The 19,112-nt window shown below is 48.6% G+C and overlaps 1 protein-coding gene across 1 annotated transcript in view; it reads right to left on the bottom strand.

The window, feature by feature from the left end:
* The window catches only part of LOC147109099 (latent-transforming growth factor beta-binding protein 2-like), an 817,740-nt gene that overhangs the window by 341,405 nt on the left and 457,223 nt on the right, over nucleotides 1-19,112 (bottom strand). The window contains exon 10 of the mRNA XM_086002712.1: nucleotides 2,102-2,224. Coding sequence (XP_085858838.1) covers nucleotides 2,102-2,224 — 123 coding nt within the window. The remainder of the gene's footprint in view (nucleotides 1-2,101; nucleotides 2,225-19,112) is intronic.

Here is a 19,112-nt window from a genome sequence, read left to right on the forward strand (position 1 = left end):
CAGCCAGGATGTACAGTGTCAAGTGAAGTAAATGTGGCCATGGTGAAGCCATTCCTGGCGTCCCGGGCAGCAATGTGGTCGAGTGCTGATGCCCTCTGTCCTGTGCAGCATCAGGTGATTGTGGGGAAGGTTGTTGTGATTGTTGGTACTGCTGGTGTTCCTGGTGATGCTGGTGTTGGGGCTGATCGTAGCCAGATTCTGAGGACCAAGGTGAGAGCGTATAAAGTGCACCCATGCTGATGGAATAGATGGCAGGTGAAGTAGAGACGACAGAAACGATCTGTCAATGGTAGGCAAGGTAATGAGGTCAGACTGGATGGAGACTTGTGTAAAGACTTGCAGCATTCTCAATCTATAGTGGAAATACAGTTTAGCGAAACTAAAGATTAAGGGAACATTTCTCAATCAGCTGGGAGCTTTGACTTGACATCTGAAGCTGTCAACTCATCAGCTGATTCAATGTCCACTGATCTCCCACCTCAGCTTCACAGGCGAGGTCTAGGCACAGCGGGAAACCGGTGAGCGACCTGTCAAATTCAAAAAGCTGGGAAAAAAGCATTGTTAAGTGGCTGTAAACAAGCCACTAATGATTTGAATTGGGTCCACCGCCGCTGTCTGTCGGATCTGCTCAGCGCTGGCAGACCCAACATCAGGAAATGCAGGTGTGCGCGTTTTGACAGTGGGTTCCCGACCCGCTATCAATCATTTTAAATTTCACAGCTGACCCGCCACCCTTCCCATCCACTGAGCACCGGCAAAATCGCGGCCAATGTCCCTGAATTTCTGTGGGCCTTCCATTGCACTCCTGCCATAAGTAGTAATTGGTGTAAGACCTAAAAATAAGATTGGGAACCAGATCCTAGACTTTACCACCAGTTTCCATGGGACTTTATTTGGGCAGAATCTCCGTCTGTCCCAAACATGGACACCCACGTCAGAGGGCGTGTGTCTGGGAGGAGGTTACTCCTAAGCTGAGAGTTTCCTTGGCCCCACCCTGGGATTTGCTGAATGGCTATTAGACTAAGGGAAAAAAAGCACACCAGCTTGCCTGCCTGTATGTCTGAAGATTCAACCTGACAGAGTTCAAGAATTGGCCCTGTTTACAGCGCGGGGGGGGGTGGTGGGGGGAGAGAAGGGAGACAAGATTGCTGGGGCTGGGCTGTTTGTGTCCTTTGAGGTGGTGGGTCGCCGCCACTATTTCCTTCCCCTGCTAAGGCAGGCATCTAAGATGCACCCCTAGTGGTGCAGGTGCCACCCAGGAATTTTTAGATCAGGAAATCTATTCCTGATCTGCAAGGTCAGTGACATGGTTTGCAACACTTGTGCTGAGGTTGGCTGCCCACGAGAATTTGGGGCAAATATAGTAAATTGCAGCATCGGACTGGAAAGTTTATCCGGAAAGTTTTATTAAGGTTCATTACTTGTCAGAATTTAAGAAGCATCCATGTAACATACATGGCCCGGAAATTCCTAGGGCCTCATTCCACTGGCACGATTGCAGCAGAGCAGAACACCCACAAACCCTTGTCTCCAAGGTCAGAGGCCCCATTCTAAATAATGGGAATGGGTTTATTTGCATATCTGAGATAGGCTGCCAACACCTGCAAGGACGCACCAATGACCCAACCCAATCAAGCCTTCTAAGGACAAGCAGCACCTTGCCACTCCACCTGAATTTCCACCTTCCCGAACCCACGACAGGCTGAAGATTTTTTTTTTAAATTATAAAGTGTCTTCGGCTCCCACGGCCCCGCCAACTGAAATTTAATAGCTCAGTCTAAACCTGTTGGAATCCTAGCAGAGCCGAGTTCTGACCCATATTCAACTCCCTGGGCAAAAGTGGGGGCTAGGCCCCCCTCCAGCCCCAGGAATTTCCAGGCCTTAGGCTTTGTATTAAAGATAAATATCTCAAACGCAAGCTATACTTAAACTGTATTTACAAAATATTTTCTGCCCAACACTCTCACAGATGTGCTGTTGGATCTGTACTCTAAGCATAAAACTGGATGATAACGTGAGATGACTAACATCTGCCTGCCTTAACTGTATCCAGACGTGTGGCTGATTTTATGTGGTACAGAATCATCAGATTATTACTTACAGATGCAATGGCTCCTGGATGTATCCAGCATATACCCAGGCTTACAGGTACATCTGTAGCTACCTCTGGTGTTCAAGCAGTTAGCATTTTGACACATTCCTGACATCAGGCATTCGTTGATATCTGGGATTAAGAAGAGAGACCATTTTATTATTGGGCACAAAAGAATACATCATGTCAAGGTAACATCTTAAGCCGCAACCTTAAAACCATAGGATATGGGATCAAGGGAAATCTCTATAAAAAGCATACCTGAAGACACTGAATTCATTGATATATCAGCAAAACTCACACTGAGTAATCTCATGTTCCTTTGAATAAAACAGAAACATTCCTGTCAGCAGGCAAAGCCCATCTGAACCTTGTTCTGCATGCAGAAAAACTGTTTGATACTGATGTAAGAAAACTAATAGGCACTTGGTCTGAGTATTAAACAAGGCTTTAATCAACTGTTTTTCAACATGGAGATCTAGTTGTGTCCTTCACTAGTTCCTGTTAAAGAATGTCCTGAGCAAGCTGGGCCCATGCCCGAGTATTTATACTCTCCCTGGACAGCGCCACCAGCAGGCCACCCAGTATTACTTCATAAGTCATTTCCACATGAATGACAAGATTCATGTCAGATACCTTTTCAAGAAATAAGATACAAAGAAACTCTGGCCCCCAAAAATGACTCACTAAACATTAGCCAGAATAAGCATTTTCACAGATTGTTAAGATAACACAAGTTCACGGAGTGCTTCAGCATCCAACACTCACCAATTCCCAAAAGCCACAACATGACACCACGGGTGTAGATCTTCACCTTTACCGCCTCTACCTTAGGCATCACCTGGACAGGGTGCAGAATTGAAAATGTGCCAGGGGAGGATTGCGCACCTTTTCCAAGCCCCATTTTTCCTGCCACTAATTTCAATGGAACAAAAATCTGGTGGGTACTGTTCCTAGTGTGCGATCCTCTCAGAGATTTTCCTTTCTGCACTCCGCCCAGACAATGCTTAACTTACAGGAGGTAAAGGCGAAAATCTACGCCATGTTTCTCTGTTGACTAAAACTTTGGGGGCAATAGATCAGTCAGAGGTTAGTAAATTATGATGCCTACTAAATTTACTGAAAACCAGAAGTGTAACAGATCAAAGGGGGGATACTTTAATCAGAAGAAACACACAATGAATAAGTTGTTGGTTAAGAAGAGGGAAATAAATCACTTAAAAGTGTATATAACTTATCTTTTAAGTAACTGATAAATTACTTAAAGGTAACATGCTAGTTTTAGTTATTATCCTAAGTTTCCTTTTATATAACGCTGAGGTAAATTATTTGCATATGGGTGAGAAGTAATTTATTGGGGCCAAACTTCCCATTGTGCACTAGATGCAAACACAAATCTAGTTTTATTTCAGATTTGAAATCCTCCAACTACTCGACTAAAGAAATATGGTGCAGTTAGCTCAGTGAGTAGGATGAGCCTGTTTCCTCGCGTACAATTTGTGGAATCTCGGTTTGATTTCGGAGAGTTGCAACCACAAATTAGTCTCTACGTTCAAGCGGCTTCTATACTTGTTTCTGATGCAAGTTAGTGAAGAAAATCCCATTTCACACAGATACGTTTATGCAAATTGGACAAGTATTTCAACTGCTCTTTGGGACAGCTCTTTGAATGGAGAGCCAGAACTCCATATTATAAAAATGATATAGAGGCACTGGAGAGCGTGCAGAGACTTACAAGGATGATACCAGAAATGCGAGGGTATACATATCAGGAAAGATGAACAGGCTGGGTCTCTTTTCTTTTGAAAAAAGGCGGTTGAGGGGTGACCTAATAGAGGTCTTTAAAATTATGAAAGTTTTGATAGCGTGGATTCAGAGAGAATGTTGCCATTTGTGGGGAAGAGCAAAGCTTGAGGCCATCAATACAAGATAGTCACCAAGAAATCCAAGGGAATTCAGAAGAAACTTCTTTACCCAGAGAGTGGTGAGAATGTGGAACTCGCTACCACAGGGAGTGGTTCAAGCGAATAGTATAGATGCATTTAAGGGGAGGCTAGACTGTAGTGTATGTACCTTTAAGAGAGAACTACTTTTACAGCTCCTGTATACTGTAGTACCGGCAGTGACCACACCTGTATATAAGCCTTGAGCATGCCTCTGTACCCCCAGTCCTGAGACTACCCTACTCCAGTAAACACCTGTTGATTGTTAAGTTACAGCATCCGTGTAGCTATTGGAAAACATCATACTCTCAGAATCACGGATCTAACAGTGGCGACGAGTGTCGATTCGAATCTACCTGCAACTCTGCATTTCCCTTCGAGGATTCGCTCCGGGAGGGCGGTGGAAGAAAGTCGAGGCCAGAAGCAAGGGCGTCGACCACGAGCAACCGCCCAGTCGTCCAGCAGAGAGTGAACATCGCAGGGGAGGCTGTTGAGAGCCGGGCTTGGTTCCCCAGCCACGACGATCAGCAACAGACTGACAACAGGTACAGCGCAGACCCTTCCTGGACAGCGGCGGCTGGAGCCGACCGACGGCAGAGAAAAAGCCGAGCAGCGTCGGCGGGGTAAGAGAGAGAGTGAAGCGCACAGGGCGCAGCCGGGGGTTGAAAACCGAGCGGCGTCAAGGAAAAACAAAACAGAGAGTGAGAGGGTAAAGCAGCAGCTGGGTTCAGGACCGAGCGGCGGAAACGGGAAAGGCGCACAGAAAAAACGCGCAGAGCACAGCCAGGGCTCAAGGGCTGAACAGTGTCCGCGGGGAGAAGAAGGGAGAGCGCGGGAGACGCCATTTTTAGAAACCGCAGCGGAGAAGAAGGGCGAGCGCGGGAAGAAAGGAAAGTGCAGGAGACGCCATTTTGTGCCAGCGGAGAAGAAGGGAGAGCACGGGAGACGCCATTTTGACAGTTAAATCACACCCAGGGATGCCGAAGAGTGGCAGTATCTCTACGTTCGACAATGAAGTCGAAGATTGGGCGACATATGTGGAACGTATTGAGGTGTACTGCAGGGCGAATGAAGTGCCAGATGCTAGGAAAGCACTGGTTTTGTTAAATTCCATGGGTGCAAAAACTTATGGCTTACTGTGAAACCTAATAACCCCAGAGAAGCCCGTGAATAAGAATTTCGAAAGCATAGTAGAAATCCTACAGGACCACTTAAACCCCACACCGCTGCTGATAGCAGAAAGATTTAAGTTCCACAAAAGGAACCAGCATAAAGACGAAAGTAATGCTGAGTACTTAACGGAACTGCGCAAGCTATCGAAACACTGCCAGTTTGGATTGGGACTAGCAGATACATAAAAACATAGAAGATAGGAGCAGGAGTAGGCCATTCGGCCCTTCGAGCCTGCTCCGCCATTCAATGTGATCATGGCTGATCATCCAAATTCAGTACCCTGTCCCTGCCTTTTCCCCATATCCCTTGATCCCTTTAGCCTCAAGAAATATATCCAACTCTTTCTTGAATATATTTAATGAACTAGCCTCCACCGCCCTCTGTGGCAGAGAATTCCACAGGTTCACCACTCTCTGGGTGAAGAAATTCCTCCTCATTTCAGTCCTAAATGGCTTACCCCTTATCCTTAGACTATGACCCCTGGTTCTGGACTCCCCGGCCATCAGAAACATCCTTCCTGCATCTAGTCTGTCCAGACCTGCCAGAATTTTATAGGTTTCGATGAGATCCCCTCTCAATCTTCTAAACTCCAGTGAGTATAAACCCAATCGACACAATCTCTCCTCATACGTCATTCCTGCCATCCCAGGTATCAGCCTGGTGAATCTTCGCTGCACTCCCTCCATGGCAAGAATGTCCTTCCTCAGGTAAGGTAACCAAAACTGCACACAATACTCAAGGTGCGGTCTCACCAAGGCCCTGTACAACTGTAGCAAGACATCCTTGTTCCTGTACTCGAACCCTCTTGCTACGAAGGCCAACATACCATTTGCCTTCTTAACCGCCTGCTGCACCTGCATGCTTACCTTCAGCGACTGGTGCACAAGGACACCCAGGTCTCTTTGCACTTCCCCTTCTCCCAATCTATTGCCATTCAAATAATAATCTGCCTTCCTGTTTTTGCCACCAAAGTGGATAACCTCACATTTATCCACATTATAGTGCATTTGCCATGTTTCTGCCCAATCACCCAACCTGTCCAAATCGTACTGGAGTTTCCCGACATCCTCCTCGCAGCTTACCCTCCCGCCCAGCTTTGTGTCATCTGCAAATTTGGAGATATTACATCCAATTCCCTCGTCCAGATCATTAATATATATTGTGAACAGCTGGGGTCCTAGGACCGATCCTTGCGGTACCTCACTAGTCACTGCCTGCCACTCGGAAAATGACCCGTTTATTCCAACTTTTTGCTTTCTGTCCGCCAACCAGTTCTCTATCCAAGTCAATACCTTGCCCCCAATCCCATGTGCCTTAATTTTGCACGCTAATCTCTTATGTGGGACCTTATCGAAAGCCGTCTGAAAGTCCAAATACACCACATCCACTGGTTTTCCCTTATCTATTTTACCAGTTACATCCTCAAAAAATTCCAGTAGATTAAGGGACAAGTTTGTGTGTGGGCTTCAAAGTGAAGGAACCCAGAAACGGCTTCTATCAGAAAAGGATCTTATGCTGGACAAGGCTTTCAGCATGGCAGTATCACACGAAACAGCCGCAAGGGGCGCTGCAGAGATACAATGGAGACCGCAAGAATATGGCACCAATGAAATGTCATATGGAACAGGGAAGTGTTATTGCTGCGGCAGAACAACACACGACCAGAAGGATTGTTGGTTCAAGGACCAAGTGTGCAGACAGTGTGGAAAAGCAGGACACATAGCAAGAGTCTGCAGGTCTGGGAAGAAAACCAACAGCAAGAAATCTCCACAGGAGAAGTACAAAAAGGTACATAAGGTGATGGACAGTAGTTCAGACGAACAGAAAAGTGATACAGACTCCGGAAGCAAGGAGCTGGGTTGTCTGAAACTACATAAGGTAACCAAAATGGAGGATCACCAGACTATCTGGGTTACACTCAAGATAGACGGAGCCCAAGTGAAAATGGAATTGGACACAGGATCAGCCTACACGGGGCAAAAAGTCTACCCCAAAGGAAAAATAAGGGTGAAAGTGAAAAACAAAGGCCAGGAAATACCTAAAATGGACCTATATGTATTGCCAGATGGAGGACCACCACTACTAGGACGTGAATGGATCCGGAAGATACAATTAGATTGGCATTCCATACAGGCACTGAAGGTTGAGGCCAAAAAGGATGACGACGTCACACCTGGACGACTGTCAAAAATGCTAACTGACGCAAAAGAAGTGTTCCAGGAGGGACTCGGAACACTAAAAGGCATAACAGCAACGATTAAAATAGAGCAAAATGCAAGCCCAAAGTTTCTTAAGGCCAGACCAGTGCCTTATGCGATCCGACCAGCCGTCAAAGCAGAGCTGGAAGGGTTGGAACGTTCAGGAGTACTGTCCAAAGTAGACTGGAGCGAGTGGGCTACACCCATCGTTCCTGTAATGAAGAGGTCGTTGAGTAATACGCCTGGGGAACCAAAGAAGGTCCGCATCTGTGGGGATTTTAAGGTGACAGTGAACCCAGTCCTTCACACAGTACAATATCCGCTTCCACGAATTGAGGATATTTTCGCCTCGCTATCTGGAAGTAAACGCTTCACCAAAATTGATCTAGCCCAGGCATACTTGCAAATGGAGGTAGAAGAAGCCTCGAAACAATACCTCATGATCAACACTCAAAGGTTTCTACCAATACAACCGGCTGGTGTTCAGGGTAGCATCGGCTCCGGCTATTTGGCAAAGGGCGATGGATCAAGTCCTGCAAGGGATTCCAGGGACCCAGTGTTATTTGGACAACATCCTGGTCACGGGCGAAAATGACAGTGATCACCTCGCCAACTTGGAGAAGGTGCTCACTAGATTAAAGGAATATGGGCTACGAGCTAATCGCCACAAGTGCGAGTTTTTCCAGAAGCAGATCTCGTATTGTGCCCACGTCATCGATGAAGAGGGGTTACATAAGTCCCCTGACAAGATTGAGGCAGTAGTCAAGGCTCCAGCACCGGAAAATGTGTCACAACTGAGGTCGTTCCTCGGGCTGGTGAACTACTACCATAAGTTATTACCAAATTTGTCTACAGTGTTACACCCACTGAACACCCTACTGCAAACAGGGGTACCATGGAAGTGGAATGACGAACGTAGACGAGCTTTCCAGAAGTGCAAAGAATTGATCACATCAAAAGAGGTGTTGGCCCATTTCAACCCAGCACTACCAATTCGTTTGGCATGTGATGCATCACCCTATGGTATTGGAGGGGTGCTGCTGCACAAATTCCCAGATGGGTTGGAGAGGCCAGTAGCCTTTGCGTCTCGGTCACTAACCTCAGCCAAGCGCAACTATGCCCAGATTGACAGGGAGGCCCTCAGCCTAGTATGGGGAGTAAAAAAATTCAACCACTATCTGCATGGGCAGAAGTTCACCTTGCTGACTGACCACCAACCACTTGTCTCCATCTTTAATCCAAAGAAGGGCGTTCCGGTGATGACTGCACAACGGTTACAAAGATGGTCCCTTTTTCTAGGGGCGAACCAATATGAAATAGAATATAAAGGCACGAAACAGCATGGAAACGCTGATGGGCTATCACGCCTGCCACTGCCTCCTGTGGAGGAAGCACCAGCAGTGGACTCTATCGAGATATTTTATTCGTCAATAATTGAATGATTGCCAGTAACTAACGCAGATATAGAGGAGACCCGAAATGATCCGACGCTGTCTCGGGTATATGATTTGACGGTGAGGGGATGGCCAACACATGGCGACTCACTGTTGCCAACATTCTCATCCAGAAGAGAACAGCTGTCAGTATGCTAGGGGACAGTGATGTGTGGATCCAGAGTGGTGATTCCACCCAAGTTAAGGGAGAGAGTGCTAAATGAGCTTCATGAAGGTCATCTGGGAGGGGTGAAAATGAAAAGCCTTGCTAGGGCTTATGTGTGGTGGCCGGGGATCGATCAACAAATCGAGGACCTAACCAAGAGCTGCTCAGGATGCCAGAAGGTCCAAAATGCACCACCACATGCCCCTCTACACCCATGGGAGTGGCCCTCCTCTCCATGGCAACGGGTGCATATTGATTTTGCTGGTCCATTCATGGACTCAATGGCCAAGAAATTGGGTGCAGCCCCGCTTGAGGCGTTAGAACTGGCGCTGCGCAAAGTTTATAGCCAGACGAAACTTATCGCCGCCTGGCGCGATATTGGGTTGCATCGCCCCCAAAGGGGATTGAGGTGCTAATTCAGCCGTTGCACGGTGCTCTTAAGGCGCAAAAGTTCAGGCGCTACTCAATATCGACGTGGACGGGTGCAGTGCAGGTGATCTCAATTACGGGAAACCACGAGACCTCCAGGCACCGGCCAGCTCTTAAAGGGGTGGGTCAGTCAGCCTGAGCTCAGCCTGAGCCTCAGAATCGGCGCTCGCCCTTGTCTGGCATTACAAACTTGTTCAGCATGGAGAAGGTTAGACAGAGAGCAGAGCGCTTCAGCACTGAGGCTCTGGACCACTTGTTGGCTGCAGTTGAACGCCGTCGAGAGGTCCTGTATCCGGATAATGGCAAGAGGCCGAATCAGAAGGCTTACCGACGATCTTGGAGGGAGGTTGCTGTGAGGGTCAACTCCAGCAGCATGGCGACCAGGACCCCTGTTCAGTGCAGGAAGAAATTCAACGACCTCACACGGATCGTTAGGGTGAGTGATGGTTTACCAAACTTGTGCTTCCCTCCATCTGCAGCTGACTTCGGGCACCCTGCTGCAATGATGCCCCAATGGCCATCTGTCAGCATGCACCCATGGCCCTTTCTGGGCACACACATGGACAGATGTCTCAAGGCCTCATGTAAGGGCTCTTGCACCATGGGGGGCATGCGATGAGGTCTCAAGGCCTCATGTAAGGGCTCTTGCACCATGGGGGGCATGCGATGAGGTCTCAAGGCCTCATGTAAGGGCTCTTGCACCATGGGGGGCATGCGATGAGGTCTCAAGGCCTCTTGCACCATGGGGGGCATGCGATGAGGTCTCAAGGCCTCATGTAAGGGCTCTTGCACCATGGGGGGCAAGCGATGAGGTCTCAAGGCATCATGTTACAGAACTTCCCCTTCTTTCCCCTGCAGTCCAAGCTGGCGATGATTCGAAAGGAGCAGCGTCGAACCGGTGGCGGACCTCCACAAGTGGTCACTCTAACGGATCTGGAGGAGAGAGTGCACCAGATACTTGGAGGATGTCTGTCTGGTCCAGTCACCACTGCATCTGCCAACCCCATTACCGACAGCGAGGGTAAGACTCTCACCTTTTCCACCTGTTGCCTTCCACTTGGTCCCCCCACCAGCATGCATCCTCAGTGTGCAGCCATGTCAGAGCCTTGCCGCAATCTGGCATGCCTTTCACCAAAGCTGTCCTTTTGCTAAAGCCACTCTTCCACCTCCCACTTTCAGATGAAGCAGCACCAACTCGGGCTCAACGCGCTGAAGCTGCCAGTGCCACCGGAGGCGAGGACCAGGAGGAATCCGGACCAGCCGTTGCAGAATCTGGGGAGCTGACACATCTACAGATTGGGGATAGTAGTCCCCTGGAGGGGAAGGGGGGCGGCTCTGAGGATGAACCAGTTGCCGGACCAAGCGGCATGCAGCATCGCAGGGGGGATAGGCAAGTTCGTCCACCGTCTCCCCGGAGGGCAAGGCAGGTCGTGATGACTGCTGCACAGAGTGCAGATGAGGTCCGTCGCCTGGCTGAGATGAGCAAACAGGCCCGGGTCAGACACACGGAGCTGATGCCTGAGTCAATAGATTCATTGGCTAAGAGTATGTTGGACTTCGGGGCAACAATGGACAGGACTCTCCAGGTGTTCGGGGAAACAATGGACAGGTCTATCCAGGGCTTCGGGGCAACAATGGACAGGACTATCCAGGGCTTCGGCCCAACAATGGAGAGGACTGTTCACGGCTTTGAGTCGGCTATGGAAAGGACTGTTCAGGGCTTCGGACAATCCCTGGAAAGGTCTGTGCAGGGCTTGTCTGAGGCAGTGGAGCGGTCGGCACCTGCCTTGTCCGAAGCAATGGGAAGAACTGTCCAGGCCTTCTCCGAAGCACTGGCACCTGGCACACAGGTCCTCACTGTTGCCACGCAGTCACTTGCTGGGCTCCTCCACAGCCAGATTGACGCAACGCGATCTCTCACTGTAGCCACCCTCTCTGCATCAGTTAGGATCACCCCGGGCCCTTCCAGTCCCATACAAGGCCAGGAATCAGTGGAGCATGCGATTGTGGCGGATGAGCCGAGCCGCTCCCCTCAGATAGCCAGTGTGTCGTCTGACCATGGTGCAGGTGTCCTCTCTCGGCAGGAGACCATTGCACATGCCAGCGCTGGGACGCCTGCATTGCAGCTGCCACCACCTGTAGGCCACACTGCTTCCAGCCATGGTCACATCAAGCATCCTGCGTCCGCACCCTCCAAGTCCAGAGGTCGGCCAGGCCGTCCCTCAGGGGCTTCTGTGCTTCCAGACAGTCAGCAGGCGTCCCCCAGCCTTCAGGCCGCCACTGGGGTCCAATTACGTAGGAGCAGCAGGGAGGGAAGGGGCCGGGCGCGAAAGAGAAGTCGTTCTCCCTCGAGGGGCCAGTTGTAGAGGGAGGTGCTGAGACGTTTGTTTGTCCAAATTCAAGGACACCCTCACCTGTTGTTATATTTGCAGAAGGTTTGTTGAGTTTTGCGGCTTTGCCGAACAGTTCACAGTTATTTTGAAAGTTATGGTTTCTGTTGACATTACGTTGTTTAGCCGTAATGAAAGACTTTTGTGCCAATAAACAGAAGTTTCAATGTGGCATGGTGCATGTGACTACTTTCAGTGATGCTGGCATTCAGAGGCCCTCAAACATCCAAAGTGCGCATGAGTTAAGACTCTCATCATTCCGCCACAGGGGTGTCGACACGAGTCCAGATGAGCCTCTGACGTATGGCCCTTCCACTTTCAGCAGCCCTTCCATCTTCCTCCTCCTCCTCCGCCTGCTCTTCCTCCTCCTCCTCCTCCTCCTCCGCCTGCTCTGCTGGTCGTTGAGGGACAGCTGGAATTGGCTGGGTGCGTCGAATCGCCAAGTTGTGGAGCATACAGCAGACGACGACGATGTGTCCCACTTGCTGCAGCGAGCACTGCAGGGATCCCCCCGAATGTTCCAGACATTGGAAACGCTTTTTGACAACACCAATAGTATGCTGTTTACTGTGCCTGGTCGCCTGATGGCCGCTGCTGATCAGCTCTTCTGCTGGGGTGTCGGCCACACGGAGTGTTGTCATCAGTCATGGCCAGAGAGGATAGCCCTCGTCCCCAGTAAGCCAGCCTCGTCTTCGAGGCAGCCCCTCAAAAAGGTAACAAACTGAGGTCAGCCGCAGGATAAAGGCATCGTGGCTGCACCCTAGGAAATGCGCGGTGACTGACATGATGATTTGGCGGTGGTCACAGACCAGCTGCATGTTGAGGGAGTGGAACCCCTTGCGGTTGCGGAAGTCCTAAGGATGATGGCATGGTGCCCTCAAAGCCACGTGTATGCTGTCACTCGCCCCCTGCACCATGGGGAAGTCCGCAATAGATCCGACACCCTGCGCGCCCTCCGCCTGCTTGTGCAGGGTCCGAGGGAAGGTAATGAATTGACGCCTTCGCCTATAAAGGGCATCTGTAACTTGCCAGATGCAACAGTGGACTGCAGCCTGAGCGACAGTCGCATTGTCCCCAATGGCTGACTGAAAGGATCCGTTGGCATAAAAATGGAGGCCATCAGTCAGTTTAGCCATCACGGACAGAGAGGTTCTGCAGCGTTCACGCGGCTGCAGATCCTGACCAAGCAGGTGGCACAGATCAGTAACAATGTCCCTCCAGAATCGGAGCCTTCCCAAACACTGCTCCTCCGACATGTCACCTGCTGCCTAAAGACCCTCGCAGCATCCCGTCGGATTGGCCGACCTCCATTGCCCCTCCTCCTTCTGGCCAATCCCGGCCCTCTCTCCTGCCGTCTCTCTGCCCCTTCACAGTGTTGGGCGATGAGGCCGTCGCCCTCCAAACAAGCTCTCATTCCGATGCCAGTTGGTCAAAAGGCTTTTAGGTGTAGTGCTGCAAGTGCTTCGGACAGGTTTGAAGGTCCCAAGTACTGTAAAGCTAAATTCCCAGAACTCCACTCCACATTAGCTCGCCAACTCTCTCTAGCAACGATCGCAATGAGCAGGCCAAGTGGCAGAAGATGCTGCACTAGAGCTGTCCCCTTTAAATAGCGCCCCCCTACTCCGAGAAGGGCCTGTTAGCCCTCCCTCGAACTGTCACTAATAGCGCTGGGCGCTAAGGCTCCGGGCGCCACCCAATATGCGCTCAGGCGCTCCTAAAAGGCGTTGCACACTGAAATGACGTCATGAGCTGCTTGCGCTCGCGGGCGCGCGCAAACACTTAGCGCAGGCGCTAAATGTATAGTCAATATCTGAGTTGTCGCTATCTTCATAGCGTCCGCCCCAACATAGGGCATCGCCCCAATTCTAGGTCTCTTTAGGCGCTCAGCGCCGGTGCTACCAACCCAATTTCTAGGCCAATGTTCTTAATAGCAGTGGATGCTCACTCGAAATGGCCTGAGGTGATAAAAATGTCCTCAACCATTACAGAGAAAACGATTGCAGTCCTACGGACCATATTTGCCAGGAACGGCTTGCCAGAGCAGATTTGCTCTGATAATGGACCACAGTTTGTGTCCGAAGAGTTTCGGAAATTTATGAGAAGGAATGGGGTAAGGCATTACACATCCGCCCCGTATCATCCAGCCACAAATGGATTGGCTGAGAGGTTCGTACAAACCTTTAAAAAGGCGATAAAGGCCATGTGCAATGATGAAATTCCACTACAGCATAAGGTGGACAATTTCCTATTAGCCTACAGAAATGCGACACATGCAGTTACCAACCAGACCCCGGCCATGATGTTCTTTAACCGAAGGTTGAGATCTTGTCTGGATTTGCTCAGACCAAATGTGCGAAGAAATGTTGAGGATAAACAATTCCAGCACATCAATGAGAAGCCGACAAGAAGCTTCAATGTAGGACAACCAGTCTTGGCCCGTGACTACCGAACAGAGAAATGGCAACCCGGAACGATATGCACAAGGCAGGGGCCATTAATGTACACAGTGGATGTCGGGGAGAACATTGTGAGACGCCACGTCGATCAGATCTTAACGTCACAGGAACGAGTCAACCCCATGTCTCGCGTACCTGGGGATGAACCCGACATACCGGTAGCATCTACCTCAGAACCAGTAGCAGTGGAAACTGATGAACTAACCGACGAAAAGGGGCCAGAATCGCCTCTGCACCAAGAACAAGAACCTCAGGAAAGGCGCTGTACCGAAAGGATCAGGAAGCCGCCCCAAAGACTGAATCTATAAATGGACTATTGTTGTTTAATGTGCATGTTAAAGTGTTAATTGTTATTTGAATATTATGGGTACTGCTAATCTAAAAGGGGAGGAATTGTAGTGTATGTACCTTTAAGAGAGAAGTACTTTTACAGCTCCTGTATACTGTAGTACTGGCAGTGACCACACCTGTATATAAGCCTTGAGCTTGCCTCTGTACCCCCAGTCTTGAGACTACCCTACTGCAGTAAACACCTGTTCATTGTTAAGTTACAGTATCCGTGTAGTTATTGGAAAACATCCTACTCTCAGAATCACGGATCTAACATAGACAAGCTAAACAAGGGAGAAGGGAATAGAGGGTTAAGCCGATAGATTTAGATGAGGAAAGACGGGAGGAGGCTCGAGTGGAGCATAAACGCCGGCATGGACTGGTCGGGCCAAATGGCCTGTTTCTGTGCCGTATATCCTATGTAATCCTATGATCAAATGGCATGGTTTTAAAATTGCCTCCAGCAACGTTGATTAAATTCTCTTTTAGACTCATGGCAATCTTGGCCTTTGCTATGAAGTCCTATGAATACGCCTTTCAATTCCAAGCAAAATCCTGCAATTCTTTTGCCAGTCTTTCAGGAAAATATTCACTGAAATTTGTGCAAAGCTGAGACACATGCTCCAGAATTACGGCCTGAAATTTCCACTCGGGGTGCAATCGGGAAAATGCGCCCAGAGTGCACTGGACACTGCCAGTTCTGCTGAGGTGAAGTTACGTCCAAGTTTCCACGCGAACTCATTTGCATAATGTAAAATCTCCCCTGAATCAGCACAATTGAGCAGCGTTATTGATTGTAATCGATTATTGACTGGAACATGGCCAACGGGGCCTCAAGATTACTAAATTAAACTGAAAATATATTCAAATAATTGCTGCAGCTGAAGAACTGGGCCAATCAGTGGTTTTAATTGACTGCTGGTCGCAGGTCTTATGTACCATGGCCAGATCAATTGACTGAATTTGAACTAATTTAAACTGAATTTAAAGTAATCGTAGCTTCCGTATGAGAAACAGACCCGAGTGAGGCTTCAATTGACTGCTGGCTGCTGCAGCTGCAAGTCATTAATAATGGATTCATGTGACCATGGGTGCCTGTGCACCTGGGATTTTGGGCGCAATGTAATGAACACCCATGAGTGGGCGCAATCGGTGGAAACTCGTCACGCCGGCCTGGGCTCGTGGCCAGTTCTGTCGGTGGGGACTGCTTCAGGCGAACTGACTTTTCAACCAACATAAAAGATCATGGAAACTTGACCATAAGCGGTCATGGGCGTAACTCACTCATTTTTCAAATTTCATGATCTTCTGCGCTATTTCAGTTGATTCCACCCAGATTGAGCTGATATCTGGGCGGAAAACATGCGGAAACTCCAGGCCGTACATCTTTAACTTCTATGACTGACATTTCACAGTCCATAATGACAGAGGACAATGGCAGTTCCATTGTCTTGCAGCACATAAAGAAAGACTTGCATTTATGTAGCGCCTTTCACGACCAACAGACGTCACAAAGCACTTTACAGCCACTGAAGTACTTTTTTTTTTGAAGTGGAGTCACTGTTGTAATGTGGGAAACGAGGCAGCCAATTTACGCACAGCAAGCTCCCACAAACAGCAATGTGATAATGACCAGATTATCTGTTTTAGTGATGTTGATCGAGGGATAAATATTGGTGATAACTCCCCTGGTCTTCTTCAAAATAGTGCCGTGGGACCTTTAAGGTCCACCTGAGAGAGCAGACGGGGCCTCGGTTTAACGTCTCATCCGAAAGACGGCACCTTGGACAGTGCAGCGCCCCCTCAAGTGTCAGCCTAGATTTACATGCTCAAGTCTCTGGAGTGGGACCTGAACCCACGACCTTCTGCCTCAGAGGCGAGAGAGTGCTACCTATTGAGCCACGGCTGACATGACATAGCTACTACATAGTAAAAGGTTTTGGTAAAGCTCTGTTTTTATCTCTCACGTACTGGTCTAACCTTATTTCTTGTTGGGAAAGAGCAGCAAAACGAAAAGTCCTCTTTGATCTCAGATGAGCTAATCTATCGAACAAAAACCATCATTTGCGTTGCATTGCCACAGTCAGTACTCTTTTCAATTTGTGAAGTGCGAAAGGTAGGAGTTGCCTCTCTGCTCCGACTAGCTGCTTCTCAACATCTCCTGCCACACCAACGATTCTGCAGCTAACCGTGTTGTCAGATAGTGGCATGAGACTCAGCTGGTCAGCAACTTTCCTTCCACATACATTTGATGCCATTTCAATCACTGATGGCGATACAAGAGTTTTGCCAATCGTATGACATTTTCCACTTCTTATCTAAATGGTGAAAGATTGCAGAGCTCTGAGATGCAGAGGGATCTGGGTGTCCTAGTGCATGAATCGCAAAAGGTTACTATGCAGGTACAGCAAGTAATTAGGAAAGCTAATAAAATATTATCGTTTATTGCGAGGGGAATTGAATACAAAAGTAGGGAGGTTATGTTTCAGTTATACAGGACATTGGTGAGACCACATCTGGAGTACTGTGTACAGTATTGGTCTCCTTCTTTACAGAAGGATGGAAATGCGTTCGAAGCAGTTCAAAGAAGGTTTACTAGACTAATACTGGAATGGACGGGTTGTCTTATGAGGAAAGGTTGGACAGGCTAGGCTTGTATCCGCTGGAGTTTAGAAGAGTAAGAGGTGACTTGATTGAAACATATAAGATCCTGAGGGGTCTGGACAGGGTGGATGTGGAGAGGATGTTTCCTCTTGTGGGAGAATCTAGAACTAGGGGTCACTGTTTAAAAATAAGGGGTCGCCCATTTAAGACAGAGATGAGGAGAAATTTTTTCTCACAGAGGGTCATGAGTCTTTGGAACTCTCTTCCTCAGAGGGCGGTGGAAGCAGAGTCTTTGAATGTTTTTAAGGCAGAGGTAGATAGATTCTTGGTAAGCAAGGGGGTGAAAAGTTATCAGGGATAGGCGGGAATGTGGAGTAATCAGATCAGCCATGATCTTACTGAATGGCGGAGCAGGCTCGAGTGGCCTACTCCTGCTCATAATTCGTATGTTCTTGCTATTTTATATGAGGCAGCATAGGATGCTTCAAGTGCTTTTGATATCATTTCGTTCTTTGATTACCATCATCTGTTCTTTCAGTTGAAAGAGCTTTCGTTTGAAAAAAATCTTGACTTTTATCTTTGAGGGCATCATCTTTGGTCCCCAAGTGTTAGCTTGGTTTCATGCTATCCTGAGCAAGAACTTCAGCACCAACAACATGTCATTCAGACACAATTATCTAACATCAAACATCACACTCATGCCAGTTATACAGCACACGGGATCTAGGGGGCACTGGGTTGTTTGGAACACTTCAATTTGAAATAGAAGATCAATGCAGAAATCAACTCAGGCAAGGCTCAACTGGACAGGTAGAAAACTATAATATTGTCAAAAGGCACCGCTTACCTGGTGGGTGCCTGTAGCTGCCACTGAGGCAGCCCATCTACCTGCCTTACCATGGTGGACTGGAAACCAAAAGGCTGCAAGAGTACCAGAGCCACTGATGCAGCCTCGGCCCACCGTCCTGCCTTACTACGTACGGTAAGCTGTCAATCAAAGGTTTGATTTTTCTTTAAATTTTAAAGGAAGTTGAAGTTGGACCAATCAGTGCAGCTACTGGTGCATCGAAATCAGTGAGAATTCAAGCATCCTGCACCAAGTTGATATCTCCCTATGTGAGGCTGCATCGGTATATACTTTTTCTGAATTTAAACCTAAATTTGCTCAGTTTCTTTAAAATTTTAAGAAATTCAGAGTTGTGATGCACCTCCTCTGGCTATGCGAGACTGCATCAGTGCTGTCCTTCTCAACTAGCCTGTATTACTAGCTTCTCCACCAGCCACCCACCCAGAATATCCTTGTCCCACCCCATAGGGGCTTGGGAACATCTGGTCTGCAGAATGCACTGCAGCAACTCGCCAAAGTTACTTAGTTAATACTTCCATCTCCTGCGATCTCTATCACTGGGAAGGACAAGAGCAACAAAGCTGTGGGAACACCATCACTTCCAAGTTTCCTTCCATCCTGACTTGGTCATCTCTCTTTATTCCTTCGTCATCGCTGGGTCAATACCCTGGAAATCCTTACCTGCTTTGAGGCGTAACATACTGCCAAGAGGCAAGCCTGCACTTGGGCTGCACTGGGCCTAGGGTAATGGCCTGAATCCGTAAATGTGGGTGGGTTCAAGTCAAGTCAGGCAAAGCAACCTTCGCCCAGGTTGGTGAAGGGAATGGGGAGGAAAATTGGTCACTTTATCCTCATGGCTAACAACAGCGATACAAATGAAATGCTTGAAAGACTTGCATTTATCTAGGCCACATTGCAGCTCTTAAATGTCTCAAAGTGCTTCACCTGAAATATATTGGGCCTGAATTTGTGGTCAGCGGCATCGCAAGTAAATCCGCACCTACCTCGTGCGATCCTCCCTGCGAGAACATCCTTTAAAACGCTGCAGAGG

Source organism: Somniosus microcephalus, chromosome 12 (genome assembly GCF_052327205.1).
Source record: "Somniosus microcephalus isolate GS21.2 chromosome 12, FLI_Smic_1.0, whole genome shotgun sequence".
NCBI lineage: Eukaryota > Metazoa > Chordata > Chondrichthyes > Squaliformes > Somniosidae > Somniosus > Somniosus microcephalus.